Source organism: Anoplopoma fimbria, chromosome 10 (assembly GCF_027596085.1).
Source record: "Anoplopoma fimbria isolate UVic2021 breed Golden Eagle Sablefish chromosome 10, Afim_UVic_2022, whole genome shotgun sequence".
NCBI lineage: Eukaryota > Metazoa > Chordata > Actinopteri > Perciformes > Anoplopomatidae > Anoplopoma > Anoplopoma fimbria.
The window spans coordinates 19,754,554-19,776,979 of NC_072458.1; the positions used below are offsets into that span (position 1 = coordinate 19,754,554).

The window sequence follows — 22,426 nt, forward strand, 5'->3', positions numbered from 1 at the left end:
TCTTTCTTAAGTCCCCTTGACGTTTTTGGTGTGGGGTCTGTGAGCCAGGCTGGCGTAGTAGGCACACTGGGTGGGGTCACATTGGCCGGTAGGACCTGGAGGTCCGGGTTGACCGTGGGGGCCGGGGTTTCCTGGCTCTCCCTGGGCTCCAGCCTGGCCTGGGCCTCCGTCTTTACCATAACCAGGCATACCCGCTGGACCTATGGCAGGAAGAGGAATAATTTGAGGCTCCAAATTAGATAAAACCAAACTAATAAGAATAAATACAGTAAGTAAGAGACTGGTTGTTACCTATCGGGCCACTGGGTCCTTGCTCTCCTCTGTCGCCGACACCAGTTTCTCCCTTTTCTCCTCTTCCTCCTTTGTCACCTGGAAATTCAAAAAAGAAGCGCCATTATGATTTATGAAAAATATGAGCCGTTATATTTATTAGCCAACAAATTTGAACAGCCTTGAGCATAACTGTATGTTGACATTCATGACACATAGATGGACTGGAATATCAGACATGTTCTTTAGTGTGTGTGTTTCTTTTATCTTAGAGTGAAATGTAAACTTGAAGGGGATACCAGTTGATTTTAATAAGAACCATGCATTTTAAATGGAATTGATGCAATACAAACAGGGTTTGTTGGGTTAATCTGTGCAACAACTACAGTGTGATAGAAGTACGTTGTAGTTTTACAGGGATTATGTCCCGGACCATTTCTTTGCCAGGCACAGCCACTTCCTGGAGTCTCCGTTGGTTGTCTGAAAATCTCACATTCACAACAGGATTTCAGGAAATCACTGTGCCAGGCCAAGACAAAGTCTGTCACATTTAGTGTACAGACATGAGAATGGTATCAATATTCTCATCTAACTCTCTGGACTAGAGAAATTAGAGAAAACGTCAAGCTAACGTCAAGCTAACGTCAAGCTATTCTTTAGAATTTATCTCAAACATTTGTCAGATATCTAACTAAAGATACAAAACATTACTTTTTCAATTAAAATGTTGGCCCAAATGTTCTTTCTGTCCTTTTTGGTCTGATGTAGATCTGTCTTAGTCAGCCTTATATACAGTAAATTAAATGTTTCACTGCCAAAAACAATGTGATTTAATAGACAAAATTCTCGACCAATCTGAGAATTGGAAAGTAGCAAACATTGTGGAAAAAGTAAAGGAACTAAAACATTCAAAAAGGACACTCACAGGAAACAATAATACTGCTCAAAGTCTCTGTCCTACCTTTAGGGCCCATGGGTCCCCTGGCTCCTTCTCCGCCATTTTGTCCAGGCATACCGGGCTCTCCAGGGGGTCCTGGTCGTCCTGAATTGCCGTCCTTACCTGAAGGGCCTGGAGGTCCTGGACGGCCAGCTGTACTCTTCACATGGGCTGGCTGGATCTGAGCCATGAGGTAAGCCATTTTGGCTGGACAGAAAAGTAAAGTTACTTAGTCACGCCTTACTTCTTAAGGGTTAGGACTTTAGATACATTTTAAAGAAAAAAGTTGACACCATAATATCTAGTTTTAGAAATACAGATTCACAAACTATTTAGGACCTAACCGTTGGGTAAAGCTCCACCTATACTATGCTTTAGTAATAGGTAATGAAATTTGAATCACTATACACAAAAATAAGTCATCCACATGTGTACTAGACCACATTCCTACAAACAATAATCAACATCTCTTCAATGAGGTACTTTCCCCTCTGCTTTTAAAAAGGCTTTAATAAAACCTCTGATAAAAAGCCATTCTAGCTAATTACAGGTCAATCATAAATCTTCCTTTTTTGAGAAACATAGTGAAGGTTGTATATGAGCAACTACATGATCATCTGAATAATAATGATATATTAGACAAATTCCGGTCTAACTATCTTTATTAAAAGGTACTAAATTACCTAGTAATTTCAACTGATTCAAACAATGTGGCTGTTGTCTTTGTATTAGATTTTAACATTGCATTTGATACAACTAATCATGGCATTTTAAACAACCAACTTGAGAAATTGGTAGCTCTGACACAATGTTTGACAGATTTCCCCTCATACTTGTCAGAAAGAAAATGTTTAGTGAGCTTTGGTAACTTACTATCACAGACATCTGACATTGTATACAGTTCCTTAAGTAAGTGTTTTGGTCCTATTTGTTTTCCTTACACATGGTCCCTCTGGGCAACATAATTAGTCACCATAATGTCTAATATCACCAATATCCTGATGACACACAACTTTATATCTCTGTTTCACCAAACCCCTCAAGCTCTTTTTACCTGTCTCATCAATTGGATGCATGCACATTTAGATGAGTAATGTTTTTTTTTAAAGAAATTGCAGAAAACATCTCAATAATCTCATAATGCCAAAAGCAGAGGGTTCAGACTACACTCAGTGTTTGCTAGCTTGTCCAAGGAAATTCAAACAAATGTTACAGAAGAAAACCATTAGGTGCTATTTACACCCTGGTCTTAATTTTCTCAGCCATTTTAACAAGGTCACAAAAACATAATACTTTCATCTGAGAGCCATCACTCAAATTAGACCATTGTTACGGGTGAAATACCAATACATGCTTTCATTTCTAGCCACTTAGATTTTTACCACTCCATACTGACCTATATGAAAGGTCTTTAAGAAAATCACAATTAATTCAGAAGCCGCAGCCATGATTCCGATCAATACAACGGAAATATCAGAGACTGCCTTTCATTTTATGTCCCAATAATAAATCTGGTGAGGCTACTTTCTGTTTTTATGGCTTTAAACTGTGGAACACTTTCCCCTTGGATCTTAGAACTGCAAGCTCCCTTGGAATAAAAAAAAATAAAAAATCAATAAAATAATTATATTTTTAATATGGCCTCAATGATTTTATTGTTGGCACACTTAAACCTGATTTTTGAGCTGTAAACTGAATGATATGACAAGATCAAAGTTGGTCTTTATATTCAAATTTCTTTACAAATGTATACAAATCTGTATTTCATGGGTTCAAAATGGCTCAACACGCCATCTACTGTTTTAAATCAGCCCGTTACCTTGCAGGCCAATGCTGACGTAGATTTGAACAGTCCGCACATCCATAACGTTGACATGAAATATGAGAAACAAAAAGGAATGGCCTCCTCACCATCTAATTGTTTCGCCAGCTCCTCCTGGATGAGCCGTCTCATCTGCTCCAGTGACACTGACTCTCCCTGAAATATGAAATATGTTAATCTTTAACTCAATTATTAATAGCTTAATGGAATTCATCTGTGAATATTTCTGTGTAATCAACAATAAAGTTTCAGGACTATGACTCACTCTTTGGCCTGGAATACCAGGGTTTCCTGAACTTCCTTGTGCACCCGGAGCTCCCATTTCTCCTGGTGGTCCAGACATGCCCATCATCCCTGTGTGGCCCTTTCTGCCAGGGGGTCCAGGGTTTCCAGGCATACCTGGATCTCCTGATTGTCCTTTATCTCCCTTTCCACCTGAATCTCCCTGGATCAGATGACAGTAATTGTACATTTTCAGACTTGAAGAACCTTCAAAAGTAATAATTACCGCGAAAATGTTAGAAAATCCTAATTTATATTTGTATACATTTAGCATTTTTTTTTTAAAGTCAGAATCTGATAATTAGGATGATGAATTTATAAAAATTTAAAGGCATTTTTCTTGTTTTCCAAAGGTAAATCAGGGACATTTTTCCTGAATGGATCATAGATTTGAATTCCACTGATTGTAGCCATGTGTGTATAAAGTCTGTGTGTTATGACTGATTTGCATTTTGTGTCAATCAGCTGACATGTTTAACTCTATTATGAGCATATTACCTGTCAGAATATGCATTGTATTTGCATCTCTAGTGCTCACCTTATCTCCTTTGAGGCCACGATCACCAACTCTGCCTGGCATCCCCTACAAAAAAACAAAAACAGTGGATGTGAGGAAAAAAATCCTGTATATACTAAATCATAGTTTGTCAACATTGGTTCTGTTGAGTCCTTACCTGTTTACCCTCTGGGCCAACTGGACCAGGTGGACCCTAAAAATCAAGTAAAAAGTTAACATTACTCACAGCTGGTCATATTTGTGAGTTGCAAATAATCTTGGAATAAAAATATGTCAAATCTACCACTCACCCCAGGTCCTTTAGGCCCACTAAAGCCTGGTAATCCTGGGTTGCCGGCCTCTCCCTTGTCTCCTCTAAGACCCTGTACGACAGCAGAGACATGGCCGTTCATCACATGGCACACACATGGCATACTGTACTTGTACTTGTACTAAGCCTCACTTATTACTGAGGATTCAGAAAGGATTAATATTTAGCTGCAGTTCTTAACAACATGCAGCAGTGCCCTGGATAGAAATCTCAAAAACCAATCTTGCGGTGAGACATGCCAGCTTGAAGAGATTAATATTCATATTTACAGGGGACATTTAGGCCTGAAGAACAGCAAGTCATGGCAACAACAGTGTGATTTTAACTAAAAGAGGGTTAGCATAACTAAACTAGAATTTTTTTTTTTTTGCAAATGTACACCAGTGTTTAGCTTCCCTTCATTAGCTACCGGTCCATGTCAGATCAGACTTTAAGGTGATTGTAATGTCCTAAATTTAAAATTATAATTATAATATATAAATTATAATAATATCTGTCTGATCTCCTTTAACCTTGTACCTTATAGGCGGGGATAAAGGCCCCCTATCGCTCCCCAGACTTAAAAAAGAGGTCAGTAGGCCACAGGGCCTTTTCCTATCATGGAATGATGCTTATGGAAAAACCTCCTAATGGACATCAGACATCGGTTTCTCATATTTTTACCTTAACTTTTAATTAGTTGCTCATTCTCTAATCATCCAGCCGGAGCACCGTTCTCAGTTTCAATGTGTATTATAGGCACGGTTGTCCCAGCAACAGTACTAGACATGTAGGATGTGCTCCATTTAAGCCTCTTGTGTGTTGGTGAAACCTGTCCTCTGTCCAGGTGTCATGGTTGAGAGGAGGTCTTGCTCTATCGCGACACCTGAAAGCTAATTGATATCCTCCTAGATCCCTCCGTTTCATATGCTCACATGCTACGTATCACTTTGTCATGAGGATTGTACGTCTGTCCTTGGAGAGGGATTCCCTCCTGAGTTGCTAATACTTAGGTTTCTTCAATTTTTCGACGTTAAAGTGTTTTTTTTCCTTTTTTATAGAGAGTTTATCATCATCCGAAGCGGAGGTCGTAAAGGACAGATGATGACGTAAACTGTACAGATTGTAAAAACAAAAACTCCAAAAGAGCTATCCGACCGTCACATGGGAAAATAAACACCCTTCATCAATTATCCTTCAAGTTTCATTTATATGTCAGGAAATACACAAAAGCATTTAAAAGAAACTGAGTGTTGAGGACAAAGTGGTAAAACTCGAGAGCTGAACACACATAAATGTAACGCAACCTCGTCAAAAAGTGAGCACTGCACTGAGGCAAATCTGTGTTACTGGGCTTTACAAATAAAATTGACTTCAATTTAAAACATGTTGTAATGCTTGTAGAAGTGGGAGAATGTTTCACTTTCTCTTTTCCACTTTTCCTACTATTCTTTAATAGATACACTATCTCCTCTGCATCTTTCTACTCACTGCATCCTCCTCCTTTCTGTGTGGTAGATTTGTCCATCTGATGACATTTTTGGAATCCTGCCTCTAAACAGCTTCACCCTGCACTGAAATCCCTCGCTAGCTCCTCTCCCAACCCTCTCTGCATCTGGCTCCTGCCCTCCGCCCTCCTCCCTCCTCCGGGCTATTTCTGATGATCTGCTCCCTCTGCTGATTGATATCATCCACTCCTCTGTGATAGCTGGCTGCATATCGTCTGCCCTCCAGTTAGCAACAGTTACTCCTCCTCCCAAGAAACCGTCCTCCAGCCCACGGACTAGTGTGCAGCTCCATCTAAATCTGTCCAAAAACACATTTTGTTTCGAAAGATAGCAACACATCAAAGTACAATTCTCCTTACTCACAGGTCTCACTATCTCCATCTACATTTTATATCTGTGACATATCCGTTATGATGACCTCTGCCTGCCGGTTTAACTCCAGGCCCAAGTGCCAGCGTTGTCCTATAAACGCCGTAATCACCGAACCCTCGCTGACTTTAATTAACCTCATCTCCGTGCTCAGCCAATTTGTGCAACGGCTCCAAGAGCTTTATGAGGACTAGGTCAGCTCTTTGAAATTACATTTTACCTTGGCAGTTAAGTGCATAGCTCATATTTCACAACTACCTTAGAAAATATTCTAACATTAGCTTCTTATGAACTGTGGGGGATCAAGCACTCGCTCATTTCAAAGTAGAGCAGTCCTGAACCACTGCAGATGTACCCGGACCGCACAGTACATGTAGGCTGTGAGTCTGTGAGGGCACTGGGACTAGATTTATCCAGATTATGTGCTTCATGGGCTCCCTAGTTGCATAGCATTGGGTTTCCTTCCTCTAGATCCCCTAACCCAGTCACTGGATTGATGCTGACTTTAAGCCTCATCTTAACCAAGATAAACTGCCCTCATCCTAACTGCCACCTCTGCCAGAACAAAAAAAATGCAACTTTTGCAATTTTGCTTGGTGGAATTGTATTTCCTAAAAGTCTGACCTGCTGATTCCCAATTTTTTTCTTTTTTCTAAGACCTATTATTGACAGCAAGTTTCCAGACTAACTTTGTTCAACACCGTCCCAAAAAGTAATATCAACCATCCGAAAGTCATTTTAAAATGTCAAAAATTATATAATATTATCCTTTTATTTTGATATTGTAAGCTACAGTAGTTAGTTGACTAAAAATCACACAAATCAAATGATAAAGAAAGAAAAACTGTATTCTCGTATAGATGTTCACATTCAACAATTAATTTTGTCATATGGAATATCTATACTGTGATTTAATTATGTATGTTTGTTCTGTACACGACATCTATTTCACATCTGTCCCCTTTGGAAGAGGGATTCCTCCTTTAATTGAGGTTTCTTCCATTTTTCCCTGTTTCGACCGGTCCATCTCTACCTTAGACTTTATCAGAATCCATTGCAAGTGATAGGCCTCACTTGTTAGTTATTACAGGGTCTGTTTTTGGCTTTAGCACATGTCTGCAACACTGTGGGTTAGACAGTGACTGACTATTACTCTGTCTATAACTACTCTACAGATTCAGCATTACAGAAAATTGGATCAAAATCAATGCAGCAGAGATGTAGTCTTTTACAATTCCTTACATGATTCTTTCTCCTCCAAACCAGACAAAAAGGCTTTAAATAATGTTGTTTACATGTTCAGTAGAAGCTCTCAAGAACTGTCAACAGACTCTGATGTACAGAGTTGGTGGACTTCAACGTTAAATACTGACGTCACATATACAGAGTCGGGATGATTTGTTATAATTAAGCTCAAATTTTCATTTATCATTAAAATGAAACTCTGGTATGAATCTTGGAAGTGGACTTCTCTTTTCTAGAGCAAAAATACAGATTACCTTGCTCTTATATTATACCAACACTGGGAGAACATTTTCAAAGTCTGCTGTCTAATGACTAATCTTACATTTGGTTGTTTTGATCATTTGTATTTGGAAATATTTACCCTTGGATTTGGTTCAATTGAATTACCCTTTCTAATGTTAATGCCAGGTGCAAAAGGCGCATCGAATATATTTACTACTTTTTCACCAATCCTTACACAAACAGTCTGAACCTCTTTCTCCTAACGCGTGCTGCCATTCCAATTCCCACATGACCTCGTTTGCAATTAAAGCCTTTGCATGGCACACATCCTGTTGAGGGACATAGAGGCCTTGTGCCTCCACATGGTCCACTCCAACCTCATCTGTGCTCTGATGTATCTTGGCAATCAGTTTTCTGGTGTCAACCTGGTCAACTCACTTTAAATCACCCAGGGGAAAGATACGTTCCCACGCTGGTCAGGACAATATTTACTCGAATCTTTCATCATAAATCAGACCAATCATCTTTTCCAGAAATACCTCACATCTCTGCATGTTCAATTAGCTATGGAAATGCTAAACTATTCACTGCACTACGCTATTAAATGAGTTCACGCTTTGAAACAAAGGTGTTTTCGATGTTAACACCACGATGCCTATTGTCGTCCAATTGGCATCGTGGCGTGGCGGCTGTGGCGTAGTGGAGAGCAAGGCAGTTCTCCAATCAGAGGGTCGGTGGTTCGATACCCGGCTTCGGCAGTCGATGTGTCCTTGGGCAAGACACTTAACCCCAAGTTGCTCCTGAAGGCTTGCCATCGGTGTGGACTGGATGATGAATGTTAGTTAGAGTCTGATGGTGGCACCTTGCATGGTAGCCTGTCATCAGTGTGTGAATGGGTGAATGATATGTAATATACTACTGATTGTAAGTCGCTTTGGATAAAAGCGTCTGCTAAATGACTGTAATGTAATGTAATTGTTGCAGTTGTTGTTTTAAAGATAATACACAAAATAGATAACTCACTGGACTTCCAGGGAGCCCTGCTTTTCCTGATGGCCCAGGTTCACCCTGCTTGCCCTGGGATGCAAAGGGGGGAAGAATAATAAAAAAAAACACAGCATGAGAAAATTGATGGGAAAGGACAGCGAGAGGAACGACTTGAGTGCCACTTTATGTCCATATCTATCTGTCTGCTTGACACCGTGCTGCGTCTGTCTTCCGTTTGCGTCAGACAGCCCTGCAAGCGATTGAAAATGACTCACCGACTCTCCTCTTGGTCCACTAAGCCCTTCTCTGCCTGGAGGTCCCATAGAGCCCTGCCAGAACAAAAAAATAGACCCGTTTTATTCTGTTTTTTACATGCTGAAAAAAAGGAAACATAAGCATATCTCGTCTCTAGGGCATGCTGAGAAAAAACCGAGATCATTTTAATCTTCATTGGAAAACAGCCTCTACTGTAGCAGTCAGGTAAATCTGAAGTCCTTCCTTTTTTTGTGGAAGGAGTATGTAGGGGGGTATTTTTACTTTAGGAGACATACTGTGAGAATAATCGGTCTCCAAGCCCCACAGCCAGAGGATAAGTTAAAAAGGTCTTTTTTTTTGTGAAGTGTTACATCCTGCTTCTAGACAAATGGGGGGATAAATGTGCTGCAGCCTTTAAATGTGTACATGAAATGGATTTCAGTTTGTCATTTGGTGAAGATGAATGGAATAATACTGGGTCTGCAGGAACTTTGCATTCTGTTCAAAACCGTTTTTTAATCTCAGGAGTTTTATCTGCATTCCCTCAATCAATGGAGGATTGGTCCCAGGCAGCAATAATGATTATTCTCATTGTGACTAAGCCAGGAAGGGTTGCTGCATAGGAAAGAACGGCATATAGGATTTTGATAGGGAAGACAAATATTTTCTGTGGGGGCATGTACAGTACCAGTCAAAAGATGGACACACCTTCTCATTCAATGTTTTTTCTTTATTTTTTTTATTTTTTTCTACATTGTAGATTAATATTGAAGACATCCAAACTATGAAGGAACACATATGGAATTATGTGGTAAACAAACAAATGCTCAACAAACCAGAATATGTTTTATATGTTAGAGTAGTTGAATGAGAAGGTGTGTCCAAACTTTTGACTGGTACTGTATGTTACTTTAACAGAGCCAAGGTAAGTTTGTTCTCTGTATTGTAGTATTCATGGATGCAGTCACTTTATTGCAGCTTTGTTATCTGTGTGTGTGTGTGTGTGTGTGTGTGTGTGTGTGTGTGTGTGTGTGTGTGTGTGTGTGTGTGTGTGTGTGTGTGTGTGTGTGTGTGTGTGTGTGTTAGTAAGAGAGATAAATATTGAGGGAACTTCAGATTGAAAGTACAAACTACCTTTGTCTACTGCTCTCAGAAAGTCAGGTATGTATGAAGGAAACTAAAAATGATTTAAGTAGGGTAAGAATACAGAGATTTACAATAAATTAGATTTAATGATTTCGTTTTTATGGAAAGCACATGAGTCTCATTTCATTGGTTCATTAGAGACCGATGGTGTCTTCCCACCCCTGAAACCAATGCTACACCTGTGGAAAAAAACCACCCCTGAAATGCCACACCTGTGGAAAAAAAAAACTACCGATACCGATAACTAACAAATGCATAAGGTTGAACGTACCTCCTTCCCAGGTTTGCCATCACGCCCAGGTAATCCGGGCTTTCCATCTTCTCCCTGTTTGGCACACAAGAAAAAAAAGACTTAATAAGAGAAACCTCAAGGAAAAAATGAAAGTAAAGGTTATTTGATCGCTCCTGAGAAAATCTTCTTGGAGCAGAAACCAAGTTTGATATATTTGTTTTTGTATCATCATTGTATTATCTTAGTTTTTTTTTCTTTGTCTTAGTTTCATTTAGCCAAGAGGTGAGATATTTAACTTATATTTAAAAACATTTCATTCTACAAACTGTGTGCAAAACAGCATAGCATGTAAACTTTTATATCATTATAGTATTCCCACCACAATAACTAAAGCTAATGGAAGATAATGTTATGGAGACGGGAGTGCGTTTGAATTCCTAATTAGTTCAAACTGTTTTGTTTTAGCTGCTGTTACAAGAGTTCATACAGTGTTACTTCAGCAGCACATAAATGGTTAACGTTACCTGCAAAAAATGTAATGTTACAGGTTAGGGTTAGTTTTATTAAGTTAGCTTGCTGAGAATGTGTTCAGTTAGTTTGGCTAACCATTTGTCCATGTAAGGTAGCCAGCCACACAGTCCTATACATTCCCTGGTTAAAGTCCTGTCTCATTATCATATAAACATTAACAATATATAGCTAATGTTTCCTTTTAAGATCCATTTGAATTATTAACAAAATGTTCTATGTGTTTAATTACACTTATACTGCCTTTTTTAGTATTTTATTTACTACTTACTCCTACTTACAGCAGTCTCTGTATGGATGCATACATGCATGTATGTTTATCCACATATAATATGTTTGCACTATTTTATGTCCTAGATTCCCATTTTTTACTTGTGTCATTTTCTTTTTTACATATTTAATGAAGATTGTTGGAAGGAGCCAGCAGATTTAAGGCTTGCTTTGCCAATGAGTGCTTCTGTAATTGCTGTAATCATTTTGCATGTAAAAATAGATAACAAATAAGTCACATCCACAAAGTCAGTCATAAGGATCTATGACACATCTACTTTGTACTGAGGCGCAGTGCTAAATCTGTACCTCTAATTGTCTATGTCAACTTTCAATTTCCTGAGTAACAGTGACTATTATTTCGGTATGACTAACACTCAGTGACAGTAATTTCGAGCAGTGGAGGGGTCATTTTCAGTGTGTCTATGGAAACACTTTCCGGCTCCTCTAATAAGTTGTCTAATGTCAGTGTGGCAGAGCGAGGCTGCAGGGCTGAGTAGCTGCCCGCCACGCTGAGGCTCAGTCAGAGTCGTCTGTAATGAGCCATGCTATTGGTCACGGCGCTGTGGCAGGACCTTTCCTGTGGGTGTGTGCCGAGTCACAAACAAAGCAGCAGGTGCAGTTGTTCTCTCGGAGAAGGTGTTTTAGTGTCAGACGTATCTTGAAATCGCAGTGCGGCATGGCAAACGCTGACTGTGAGCTAATCCGACTGCAGTTAATAGTTCATGTTATGGCTCTTGAGCAAAGGCAGTTATCTTTCTAAATGCATAATCTATACCATACGTCCCGTACGTTCATGTTCTCATGTGAAGGTGCCAGTTACATCTTTTGTGAAGGTGCCAGTTATTCGAATCCAAGAATACTGATCAGAGGAGAAAATGTTCTGCCAGATTTGTCACAGTCTCCTTGTCTTGTCTTTTTTTGGGCAATATTCCAATAGTTTGTTGGTATAATGTATATGTCAAATCTTCATAGAGGACATATGACCGCATTAGGCCTGTAGAGAGTCTAGTGCTAACCCAATAGTAGTCCCAGAATGCAGCTCCATTGACTTGCTGTCTGGAAAACTGCAGGTGTCATCAAAAATAAAATATGCTATAACACACCGGGGCAAGATTCTGGGCTTTTCCATACAGACTCACCTTCTCTAAATCATTTTAAATCACATTGTTAAGGTGAAATGTATACATTGAACACTGCTGTCACAAAAAGCGGAAGCTTTCACTGCTTGGCCTTGTCAAAGGAAGGGTGAATGCTGCTTTTTGCCCTTTGAAATCTTAAGTTCTGTGTTCTTTTATTATTCATTCTTTTGCATAAATTGTAATTGCATTGCACAAATGTGTGGAATTTACTTACTTTGACGAGGGAAAATTAGTTTGTAGTTTTAAGTCTAATAAACATGAGCTCAACACCACACAGAAAAAACAAGCTTGTACTGTTTAACACGTGTTGGTAACCACTGATATGTCTCCATAAAGTTTTTATCCTAGCAATAGGTGATTAATACCAGAAAGAAATTCACTGCGGCTTCCTACATGTGGTGACGCTCGTTAGACGGGAAAACAGTGCTAAAGATTAATAAAGGCATTGTCTGTTTTTCATAAACAAACATTGTGCTTCTTGCAAACTGACTTGAATAAACTGAAAACAAAAAGTATGCATTCTCACCTTAGATCCTGGAACACCAGATTCTCCTCTGTGGCCCTTAAAGCCCTTGATAGGAAAAGAAACAGCAGTGAATCAGTCACAGCAATCTGCTCTGCCAGCCTGCTTCATCAGATCTGTTTACTGGTGGTTACTTACCGGGAGTCCCCTGAGCCCCGGGTTTCCTAGTGGTCCAGGCTCGCCTTGTTTGCCCTGAGATGAAAACAGAAATAGTTACAGCATCATTGTCTGGCCACGTTATACTATCACGTTTTTCTATGTGCATCTACTTACAGACTCTCCTTGTTCACCCGGTCTGCCATCTTTTCCCATTTTCCCAGGCTGACCCTGCAAATCAATTAAATCTTCCATTTAGCACCTGCAACTGTTAAGACCTAATATTGCATTTACAACTCAGACAATTTACGCCACACTTCAGGAACGGTGTGCATATTCATGATGCTGTACATCAAGTCATTTTTCTTACGATCATGCCAGGAAGACCCGGTGGTCCCTGGATACCTTTGAGACCCTCTTTTCCCTAGAAAACAAACAAACAAACAAACAAACAAACAAACAAACAAACAAACACAAACAAGTCAACATCACCAAGAAAAAAAGAAATGATATATGGCCACGATTACCACATGGGCCGGCTGACCTACATGCTAGAGGGAATAGGGTTGTGCAATAATGACACATGGGTAATAAGTTGTCTGAGGGGAAAAGTACATGGAGTGCAGCCTGACCTTTTCTCCAGGGGACCCCGGGGGGCCGACGGAGCCAGGCTGTCCATCGTTACCCTGGAGAGGAAAGAGACAGTGTCAGCGGAGGTCAACCGAAATAGAAAGAATGAGTGTACAATACAAATTGCCCTCTTTACAAAAAGCTCAAGTATTTAGAAGATTACAAGTGCATAGAGTGGAAAGAAATAAGCAAAGAATAATAACTTACAGGTGTGCCCATTAAGCCAGAGGTGCCTGGATGACCAGGGGGTCCTGGGTGACCCTGGAAATGCAATTTTTTTTCTTTTTATAATTATGTGATTCATACAAGACAAAATTGCACAGAACATTTTTTTTAAACATGGAGAAAAAGGAGGAAATGAATGAGACTTATGAGTCATAACGACCAATATACCTTGTCTCCTTTTTCTCCAGGGCCTCCTGGAGGTCCTCGATCACCCTTAATTCCCTGTTGTGAAAAAGATAGAAAAGATCATAAGAAATGTTCCATTTCAAGATGAAAGCATCCATCTGAGAAACTATTTGTCAAAGATATTCACAATATTACAAAGGAGGAGGATGTAGTAATAGCTATGTTGTTTCTGAAACACATTTCAATACCTTTTTTTAGTGGTGTTTTATATTTATATTCACCCTTTTACCTGAACCTTGTGAGGTTAAAAAAAAAAAAAAATGTTGACAAAGGAAACTGATTAGCATTTGGCCCTTTGAGAGCAATAAGGGACCAGTTAGTGCACAAACTTGCCTTTCCTCCGTCGGCTCCGGGGGCCCTTGAGCTCCGGCTGTTCCCGGCGGGCCCTGTAAAGACACAGCAGAGCATCAGTCTCTGTCCGGGCAGACGGGGCCGAGCGCCGGCACCGGGTCCTAATCGCTCACTGCTGCCCCCAGAGGAGGCCCAGCTAATGATGCAGACAGAGGCCCTCCATCCGTCACACCGACTGTGGCTGATGATGACAAACGTGCAGCGAGGACCTCATGCCTCACTTAGTGCTAATAGTGTGGAGACACACACTTTATAATACACCTTTAAAGATGAGCCATAGTGTTTACATTACAGGAGTGGTGAGGTAATGGTTGAATATTAACGACTGGGTCCTACTTGGTAACCATCTTGACCGTTTTTCCCCAGAAGTCCCTGTTGTCCTTTGTCCCCTGGGACTCCTGGGAGACCGGGTTGTCCAGGTGGACCAGCAGGGCAGTCTGAGCAAACATCCTGTAAGATGGCAAAGACATGTTTGTGATAAAGGGATCGCTCTCAGGATCCAAATATAAAGTATGTTCTCACTTCAGAGGGATGGAAATGCTCCTTACCTTCAGATCAAGGTCAGAGAGGTCTGCTGCCTTTCCCTGAGAGGCAGGGAAAAAAAAAAAAAAAAAAAAAAAAAAGAGTTAATCCAAAGATATTCAATTACAGGTTCAATTGGGCCAGATTTAAAAAACTAGGAAATGAAGATGGGCCAGTCATTTTTCAGCAGCCTTTTTAAGCTTTTAGTTATGATACGTTAGCATTTTAAACAAATGCAAATGGAAGTTGTCAAAAAACTGTGTATAACAGTGTATGTATGTAGTATCTAGTGCATTTAATCATGCAGGTCAAATATAATTTAAAGTATCCACTAAAAGACTACAGAATTTACACTCTTACAAAGATGTTTTAGTTTAGTCTTGCCTAAAAAAAAAAAAAAAAAAAAAAAAATTGTGTCCATGGATAAACGCTGTTATTAGTGCATGATTATTCTCTATTTTTTACAGTATACAGAAAAGGACCTACTGGACATAAAGTGAAACATAGTAGTTAAAATTAACATCTGAGAGAAAGAACATTCATTACAACCAGTGCCTCAGATAATACTGGTTGTCTGTACTTACTGGATCTCCTTGTGATCCCTTGTCTCCCGGCCTTCCTGGTAAACCCTGCATTTGGTGAAAAGGCAAACAAATTACTTTCAATTTTAGATTATTGAGCCCCGAGGTGCTCCATATACAAATACATAAATGAGAGATCAAGAAATAAAGACAAAACTCTGCTCATGAGCTTTCATAATCTCATTACAAGTTTATTGTCCTCCTATCAAGGCAGGCAGATCAGAGCCAGTTATGTGATTGGCTGTTTTAGTCTGAATGAGAAAACAGTCACTTTGAAGCATGGTAATGTAACCATATGCAATTATTTATCCATATATTGATTCATTCATTTATTGATTGGCTCACATTATGTCCTGCTGGGCCCTGAGGACCGGCGACTCCTGGTAGGCCCCTGATGCCCTGGAACCCAGATAAACAGATATTAGGAAAAACACCTTTTATATACATAAACATATTAAATAATGAAATGAATCTATAGAAAATATTTACCACAGGTCCAGGGTCCCCATTATTTCCTTGAGGCCCCTACAAAAGAAAAGAAACATTGCACATTTCCAAAATATGTAAATAAATACAATGAAAGAAGATATTGTGACACTGGTTAGCAGTGATGCTCATACCGGTGGTCCCACTTTGCCTTCTCCTGCAGGACCCCTGTCCCCGTGTAATCCTGGTTCTCCTCGCGACCCGGTCTGGCCCTGGAAGAAAAAAAATATAGAGATTTTACTTCACCACCCTCAGATAATGTCACCTCAGCAGTTATGTTTGGCTAAGAGACTCGCTTGGCAAGAAAGTGTCACATTCAGCGATGCCTTCTGATCCCAGAAATACCACCCTGTTTTCAATCGGAGATGATAAACAAAAATAAAAAAAAAACACAATCTGCAGTTGACATTTTGGTGCTCAGAAGAGGAAAAACGTGACGGTGATGAGGGTGAGTGATTTGACACCATAAATCTAACAAATGCCCCTGTCCTGCCTCTCTGCCAGTGTGTGCCTCTGACATCAAGCTCTTCACGGTCATAATCAGAGCAACGGTCACAGTGCGCTGGACATAGAAATTGCTTTTGCTGCTTTCAACAAAAATGAATTGTTTTTCTAAATCGGTGCATGAAAAAAGTTTTTCACATCAACCAAAGAGCACCTGTGCATGATAAAAACAAAAAAACACACACACACACACACACACACCTCAGGCAACCTTTAACACACACAAACTTCTTGCTAACTTTATAGTTACCTTTGGCCCTGAGGGTCCTTGAATTCCTTGTGGTCCAGGATCTCCCTGTAATATCAGAAATGTAATCAATCAAATATCTTGCCAATCAAAGAGAGGAATAAGTAATTCAGAGCACAAAGTGTGTACGAGTTGCTGTTCTTCATGCACATGAGTTTAGCGAGGCCTCGGGGCCACACCTGGCAGCTGTAAAAAAAAAACAGAGCTGCTGTGAGCCAAATCTGCTGTGCTCCTGTGTTGCTTTAATGTGATATGTCTTAACAATGTTTTTCCTGTGTACGCCTGCCTCGTCAGCAGGACGGCCACATGTCTCGGGCGAAAAATGATGAAGAAACATGTTGTAGCTGCAGCGCAGAATGTGTCTACTCAGGCTCGTTTTTCTGCCATTCAGCCGCTCAAATTGTTTTGTGGTTCAACATGTATTATAGGCTGCCGACAAGCAGAACACATGTGGAATACAAGAGGCTGTTCATAGGAACATTAATGAGGTTTCTGTTGAAAGAGCACTGATAAACATGCATTTTAATATAAAAATTCCCTGTTATTTATACAGTAATCATACTCTATTTTTGAGAAGTTTACCAATGACCTGCTGGTGGACTAGTCCATACAAACGTTGTATTACATAGGAATGTATTTTAAATACTAGTGGAGATGCAAATGTTTCCAAAGATACATACGGAAGACTTCTTGAATATTTGCATTTGATGGATTGTTGATGTTTTTTCCAGCTTTAAAGCTACTTAAAGGATAATAAAAAGGAGCAGCTGGATGTTAACTATGTATTCCTCGACGGAAAGATTTGAGGAACCACAGTGGAAAAAACATCTGTATATCCAGGTCGTGGTTGAAGTCACTGAACCTATCCTATAAATCCTGTCATAGTAGTGAATAACAAAACATCACAAAGCAAATAATCATAATGCAACAAGATAAATTGTCATTTTTTCATAAATCAATTTCACTTTTATTTGATGGCTCTTTCCTTTTAAATGCCCTAACACCACATGACTAACACATACATTAACAAACTGTCACTAAAAAGTCTAAACATTCTTCTGCAAAAACAATATGTTTGAAGTATAAACTGAAGTTATAAATACAATGTGACAGAAAATAATATCTCTTACATTTTGCCCATCTTTTCCCTTTCCTGTTGGTCCAGGGGGTCCGGTCAAACCGGCATCTCCGGGTGGGCCTGAGGGACCGGATTGACCTGGTTTACCTGGTTCACCCTTAAAATAAATGTTACAATGAATTATTATTATAATACTTTACTGTCTCTCAAGGTTACAACAGGTACATCTGTATGTGACATAAACCTTTATTGTGTTCTAATGGTTTCTACCTTTCATGGCAAATGTTTCTCTACGTGTAATACTTGCATTGTGATTAAAGGTGCCTTCTTTATAATCACAGCATTGTACAGAAAAAAAATCATATCATTGGCATATGAATTGGTGAAATATCAGCCTCTAGTCGCCCAAACAGGGAATTGAACAGTAATGACATGATGGGAAGATAATCAAATACCCCTTTTAAGAAAATAAATCAGTAACTTGTGGAAAAAGTCAAAGAAAGAAAACAAAGAGAGAGAACAAAGGCAGTGAATGGATCACGAGAGACGGTAGAAAGCCTTCTGAAACTCCACAGCTACATGTAGCTGCTGTTGCAGGATGAAAAAACAATTCAAAAGCTTCTCTGCAGAAACAATAATGGATGACATACAAGGTCACACTCTCTTCTCTGCAGACTTATTTTCGCTCCGCATTGCCAAACCCATTCTGAACATAGTCTGAATGCTTTGAAAAGAACCTCTCACCAAAATATACCGATAAAGCTTTTTTAAAAATAGATGACTGACCTTGTCTCCTCTCTGTCCGACTGGACCGGGAGGCCCAGTGATCCCTGGAATGCCCTAGAAGACAGACAACTGGTAATTCCACACTGAAGTGATCCGTGTTCATAGCCACATAAAACACAAAGAGGCATCAATGACTTCCACTTTAAACTCATCTCTAGAAGTTTAGAGTAGACTTACCACATTCCCTGGTAATCCACGAAGACCTTGAAGACCAGCTATGCCAGGTGGACCCTGGGAGAAACACATCAGCCATTACATTACATTTTCTCATTTGGTGAAAAAAGGTGTAATGCACTAAAACAGTACAAGGGTCAACGTACAGGGTCTCCAACACGTCCCGTCTCTCCCGTTAGTCCAGTGTCACCTTTCGGACCCTAGGATAAAAATGGCAAATTAGACTTACTCCACTTAAAATCGCTCTGCAAAACACTGGCTAGGAGGTACAGGATTACTAGCATCTTACCGCTAGTCCAGGTGGTCCCTTAAAGCCTTGTTCACCAGGTAACCCTCTTTGACCCTTCAGGAGAAAGCAGATTCATTTACACAGTTGTAGTGTAAGAAAAGGTGCCAAAATAATTTCCATTTTACATATTCTTTTCAAAATGATTAGGTAATGTTTCTCATTAAATGAGGATATGAAATTAATAAGGGTAGGCTATAAAGATTGTAGATAATAACAACATCTATGTATGAAGAATTACTACAATATTCTGGGACAATTTTTTTAAATGAACACCTAACACATCACCTTCATATGGTGCTTGAAAAAGTCAGAGATAATGGAAATAGATACTAGCTTTTGCAAGTATGTGTGTGTTAATTGTTGCATTCCTGGCTACTCACCTACCTAAACATACCAACATATAATGCTTGCTATTCTGGTCCACCTAATATACTGTACATCTATCATGCACAAATAGAGAATCAGGCTAGTGCAATGCCGTCTCTTATAGTGTTATTTAATTAGCAGAGTTAAAGAAATCCCTTAAAGCTTCCACATTATAGCTCGCCATACCCAATCTCTGCTGACATCTAGTGGATACCTTTGCATATTGCAATAAGTAGTTTTGTTCCTTTTAAAGAGAAAGAACACAAGACAGCAAAAAAACAAACAGGAGAGAAATAAACTCACAATATCACCGGGGTTCCCTTGATCCCCCTTCTCTCCCTTCTCTCCAGGTATTCCCTAGAAGCAGGAACAAAAAAAAAACAATTAAAAGGGAATACAAGAGGAAGAATAGAAGATTTGACTCTTAAACTCTTTAAAAGAACCAATATATCTCCTTTTGAACTATCAACTTAAACAAAAGCCATCTCTCAAACTGCCTTAATCTTACAAGACTTTTGTTCTGTGTAAAAAAATCAAGTTGACTCACAGGTTCACCAGGCTCAGGGATGACATTTGCCACCTTTGGAAAAAAAAGAAAAGAAAATCACAGTAGAAAGTAGATCAAATTTCCTGAAGCAGTATTACTCGTCTTTAATTATAAATCATAAAATTGCAGGCTTCTGATTTTACGGTATGTTAACGTCAAAAACAGAAAATGTACTTACATTTCCTGGAATGCCAGGTATCCCCCTCGCTCCAACTTCACCCTGAGGCAAGAAACAATACGGTCACATTGTCTGCATACTAATGACCTTACCACATCTTATACTGCAGGGTGACCATTACTGAGACAGCAGAGGAGGACTGTAACTGCTTTAAAACAGTGGGTTACACAGCGAGAATCCAAAAAGATATGCTTGACATTAAATTTGACCTTGTACATCATGTGAAACTTGTTCCTCATTTACCTTGTCTCCCCTATCACCTTTTGGTCCAAGTGGTCCATCCTGTCCTCTTTCTCCCTATGGAAGAGAAGCCAAAATCAAGATTTAATACATTTCTACAAATCACAATGGATGCAAATTGGATTTTTTTTTTTAATTGGAAGTAGGAAGTCAAGAGCAGTTAGTCTCAAATTGGCATTTGGGGACACCCAGAAGAACTGGAGGGTGTCCCAGCAAAAGAGTGTCCTTTAGAGGTCCCCATGCAAATATGAAGAGATTACACAATTCAACATTAACTCAACCACATGGGACAATCTTGTGAAACGGGGTGTTAATGAACATAGTATTACTTGATAAAAAAGTAAGCCATACGTACCGGAACTCCTCTGTCTCCTCTAACTCCATTATCACCTGATTGACCAGGGGAGCCAGCTACTCCCTGTAATAAAAAATAATAAAAATAAACATACGTATCTTCTGTTTCATTATCTTAAAGAATATCAAAGAGGTGAACTCACTCTCTCCCCTGGAGGTCCTCTCGGTCCGGGAGGCCCATCGTCACTCTGGGGAGAGGACACGCAGCCATTAAAAAAAGTCAGATTTGCATATGGAAAACACACATGGTGTCCGGTGTGTTTTGGGGTTTATGATGAAGTCACAGTAGTACCTTAGGTCCGGGCTTGCCGGGAAAACCATCTGCTCCGCGCTCTCCCCTGGGCCCCTTCAGAGAAACAAGATTTCCATTTAGATGTCAAAATGTTGCCGTTCAAAAACCTGAGTTTTTCCCACAGTCATTTGCCAGATACTGCATGTAGTAAAGATAAACCCACCACAACTCTGTTTAGCAACTGCATTACATTTATTTTGACATTTCAATTTCCCACAAGCTAAGTTTTTTTTATTGTTTTGCTCATAGTATTGGTTGTTGTTGTCTGGTAATCAGACTGAATAGCCATGTTGTCTTACTTGATTCATATCTAAATCTTCCAAAAAACAGATGTAGGCTGTGATTCAGAGGTCTGGAAACACACTTAGTTGCTCAGTTTTCATGGAATTTCCCAGCAAAATGTCTTTGCTTACACATTTAGTTTCTTCAACATACTACACTCTATATCGAAGTACACATGCTACTCAAATACCTAGCATATTGTATAGGTAATGCAGTTATTTTCCATATTTGCATCCTTTGACCTTTAGCTTAGAGACTTGGAAGTCATAAGCCTCACAGTAAATAGCCTTGCAGTGCTCACAGTGACTAAACATAATGCAGGATTTATCTTTTCTTGTTTACTTGTGGGCAGAAGTCTTGTCTCTGGCATTCTAATGAAAGTAAGTCCAATATTCCCTTTCCTTACAACTTTGTTTTGCGTTTACTTAAGCTGCTAGTTACTGACTTTGTCTGCTGTTTTAGAGGATAAAGTCCAGATCTTTTTCACTGAAAATGTCTGCAAGTTGCAGCTGGAAACAACATTTTGACGTGTGAACCAAAACAGTACAGCCGCAGACCCTGAAACCAAAACAAAGAGCTTAAAGGCACTTATAACTCCAAAGAGCATACGGAACAGCAGATTCTCTGTGGTTTCATCCCTATAAGAGATTTATTTCACATTACAAATAGAATTAGAGTCACTGTTCACATACGAGTTTTGTTTGGCACAGCTTCAAGTGTCTCAGTAAGTTTGTTTGCACGGAATGCAAAAAGGAAATAAAAGAAAGAAAGATTATTCTCAAGGTCATACTGACCAAAGCACCGTCATTTCCAGGAAGACCGTCCAGACCATCTTTACCAGGAAGACCCTTTGAAGATCAGTGACGAAAGGTTGACATTTAGTGACAGAGAAACGACAGCAGAGTTTCAACACCTGTGACTGAAACTAACGTTAAGAAGATATTGGTTTTATTTGAGAAGAAAAAGGCAGACTCACAGGCTTTCCAGGCTCTCCATGTTTGCCTGAAAATCCAATTTCACCAGGGAGACCCTTCATAAAGGAATAACAGGCTATTCATTCACTTGTTGCCAAAATAAATAGTCATTTTTAAGAATTACTGTGTCTGGAGACTTACAGGAGGTCCAGTGTGTCCTTGGTTTCCTGGTGGCCCAGATTGACCCGGAGGACCCTGCAAAATAAAAAATAAAAAGATGATATCAGTTGAAAATGTAAATCACTTGATGATCATCTCATAAATATACTCAAATAATGTGGGCTTTTAAAAAGGTATCTTTACTTTTTCATTTATGAAAAAGCAATATATTTGGATTGTTTTCTTGCCAAGTATGTTCAAAACAAATATTCTGATTTCCCCCATCAGTTTATTAATATGTGCTTCCAAAAGACAGTGTACATCAGTACCAATGAGCATCCACTAGAGGGGGGTATTATAGCACTGATTGCAGCTTATTCAACCTTGAATACCAG

General features: G+C 39.5%; 1 protein-coding gene across 1 annotated transcript in view; it reads right to left on the reverse strand.

The window, feature by feature from the left end:
* The window catches only part of LOC129097251 (collagen alpha-1(XXII) chain-like), a 47,573-nt gene continuing 25,147 nt past the window's right edge, over positions 1 to 22,426 (reverse strand). Inside the window, 42 exon segments of the mRNA XM_054606048.1 lie at positions 1 to 200; positions 292 to 369; positions 1,232 to 1,414; positions 3,119 to 3,185; positions 3,295 to 3,474; positions 3,850 to 3,894; positions 3,986 to 4,021; positions 4,119 to 4,190; positions 8,485 to 8,538; positions 8,724 to 8,777; positions 10,121 to 10,174; positions 12,548 to 12,592; positions 12,683 to 12,736; positions 12,818 to 12,871; positions 13,011 to 13,064; positions 13,273 to 13,326; positions 13,478 to 13,531; positions 13,664 to 13,717; positions 14,015 to 14,031; positions 14,034 to 14,067; positions 14,369 to 14,482; positions 14,581 to 14,616; positions 15,139 to 15,183; positions 15,481 to 15,534; positions 15,625 to 15,660; positions 15,756 to 15,833; positions 16,376 to 16,420; positions 17,503 to 17,607; positions 18,237 to 18,290; positions 18,414 to 18,467; positions 18,557 to 18,610; positions 18,700 to 18,753; positions 19,369 to 19,422; positions 19,613 to 19,645; positions 19,791 to 19,832; positions 20,034 to 20,087; positions 20,386 to 20,448; positions 20,528 to 20,572; positions 20,677 to 20,730; positions 21,753 to 21,806; positions 21,935 to 21,988; positions 22,074 to 22,127. Coding sequence (XP_054462023.1) covers positions 7 to 200; positions 292 to 369; positions 1,232 to 1,414; positions 3,119 to 3,185; positions 3,295 to 3,474; positions 3,850 to 3,894; positions 3,986 to 4,021; positions 4,119 to 4,190; positions 8,485 to 8,538; positions 8,724 to 8,777; positions 10,121 to 10,174; positions 12,548 to 12,592; positions 12,683 to 12,736; positions 12,818 to 12,871; positions 13,011 to 13,064; positions 13,273 to 13,326; positions 13,478 to 13,531; positions 13,664 to 13,717; positions 14,015 to 14,031; positions 14,034 to 14,067; positions 14,369 to 14,482; positions 14,581 to 14,616; positions 15,139 to 15,183; positions 15,481 to 15,534; positions 15,625 to 15,660; positions 15,756 to 15,833; positions 16,376 to 16,420; positions 17,503 to 17,607; positions 18,237 to 18,290; positions 18,414 to 18,467; positions 18,557 to 18,610; positions 18,700 to 18,753; positions 19,369 to 19,422; positions 19,613 to 19,645; positions 19,791 to 19,832; positions 20,034 to 20,087; positions 20,386 to 20,448; positions 20,528 to 20,572; positions 20,677 to 20,730; positions 21,753 to 21,806; positions 21,935 to 21,988; positions 22,074 to 22,127 — 2,673 coding nt within the window. The 3' untranslated portion in view covers positions 1 to 6.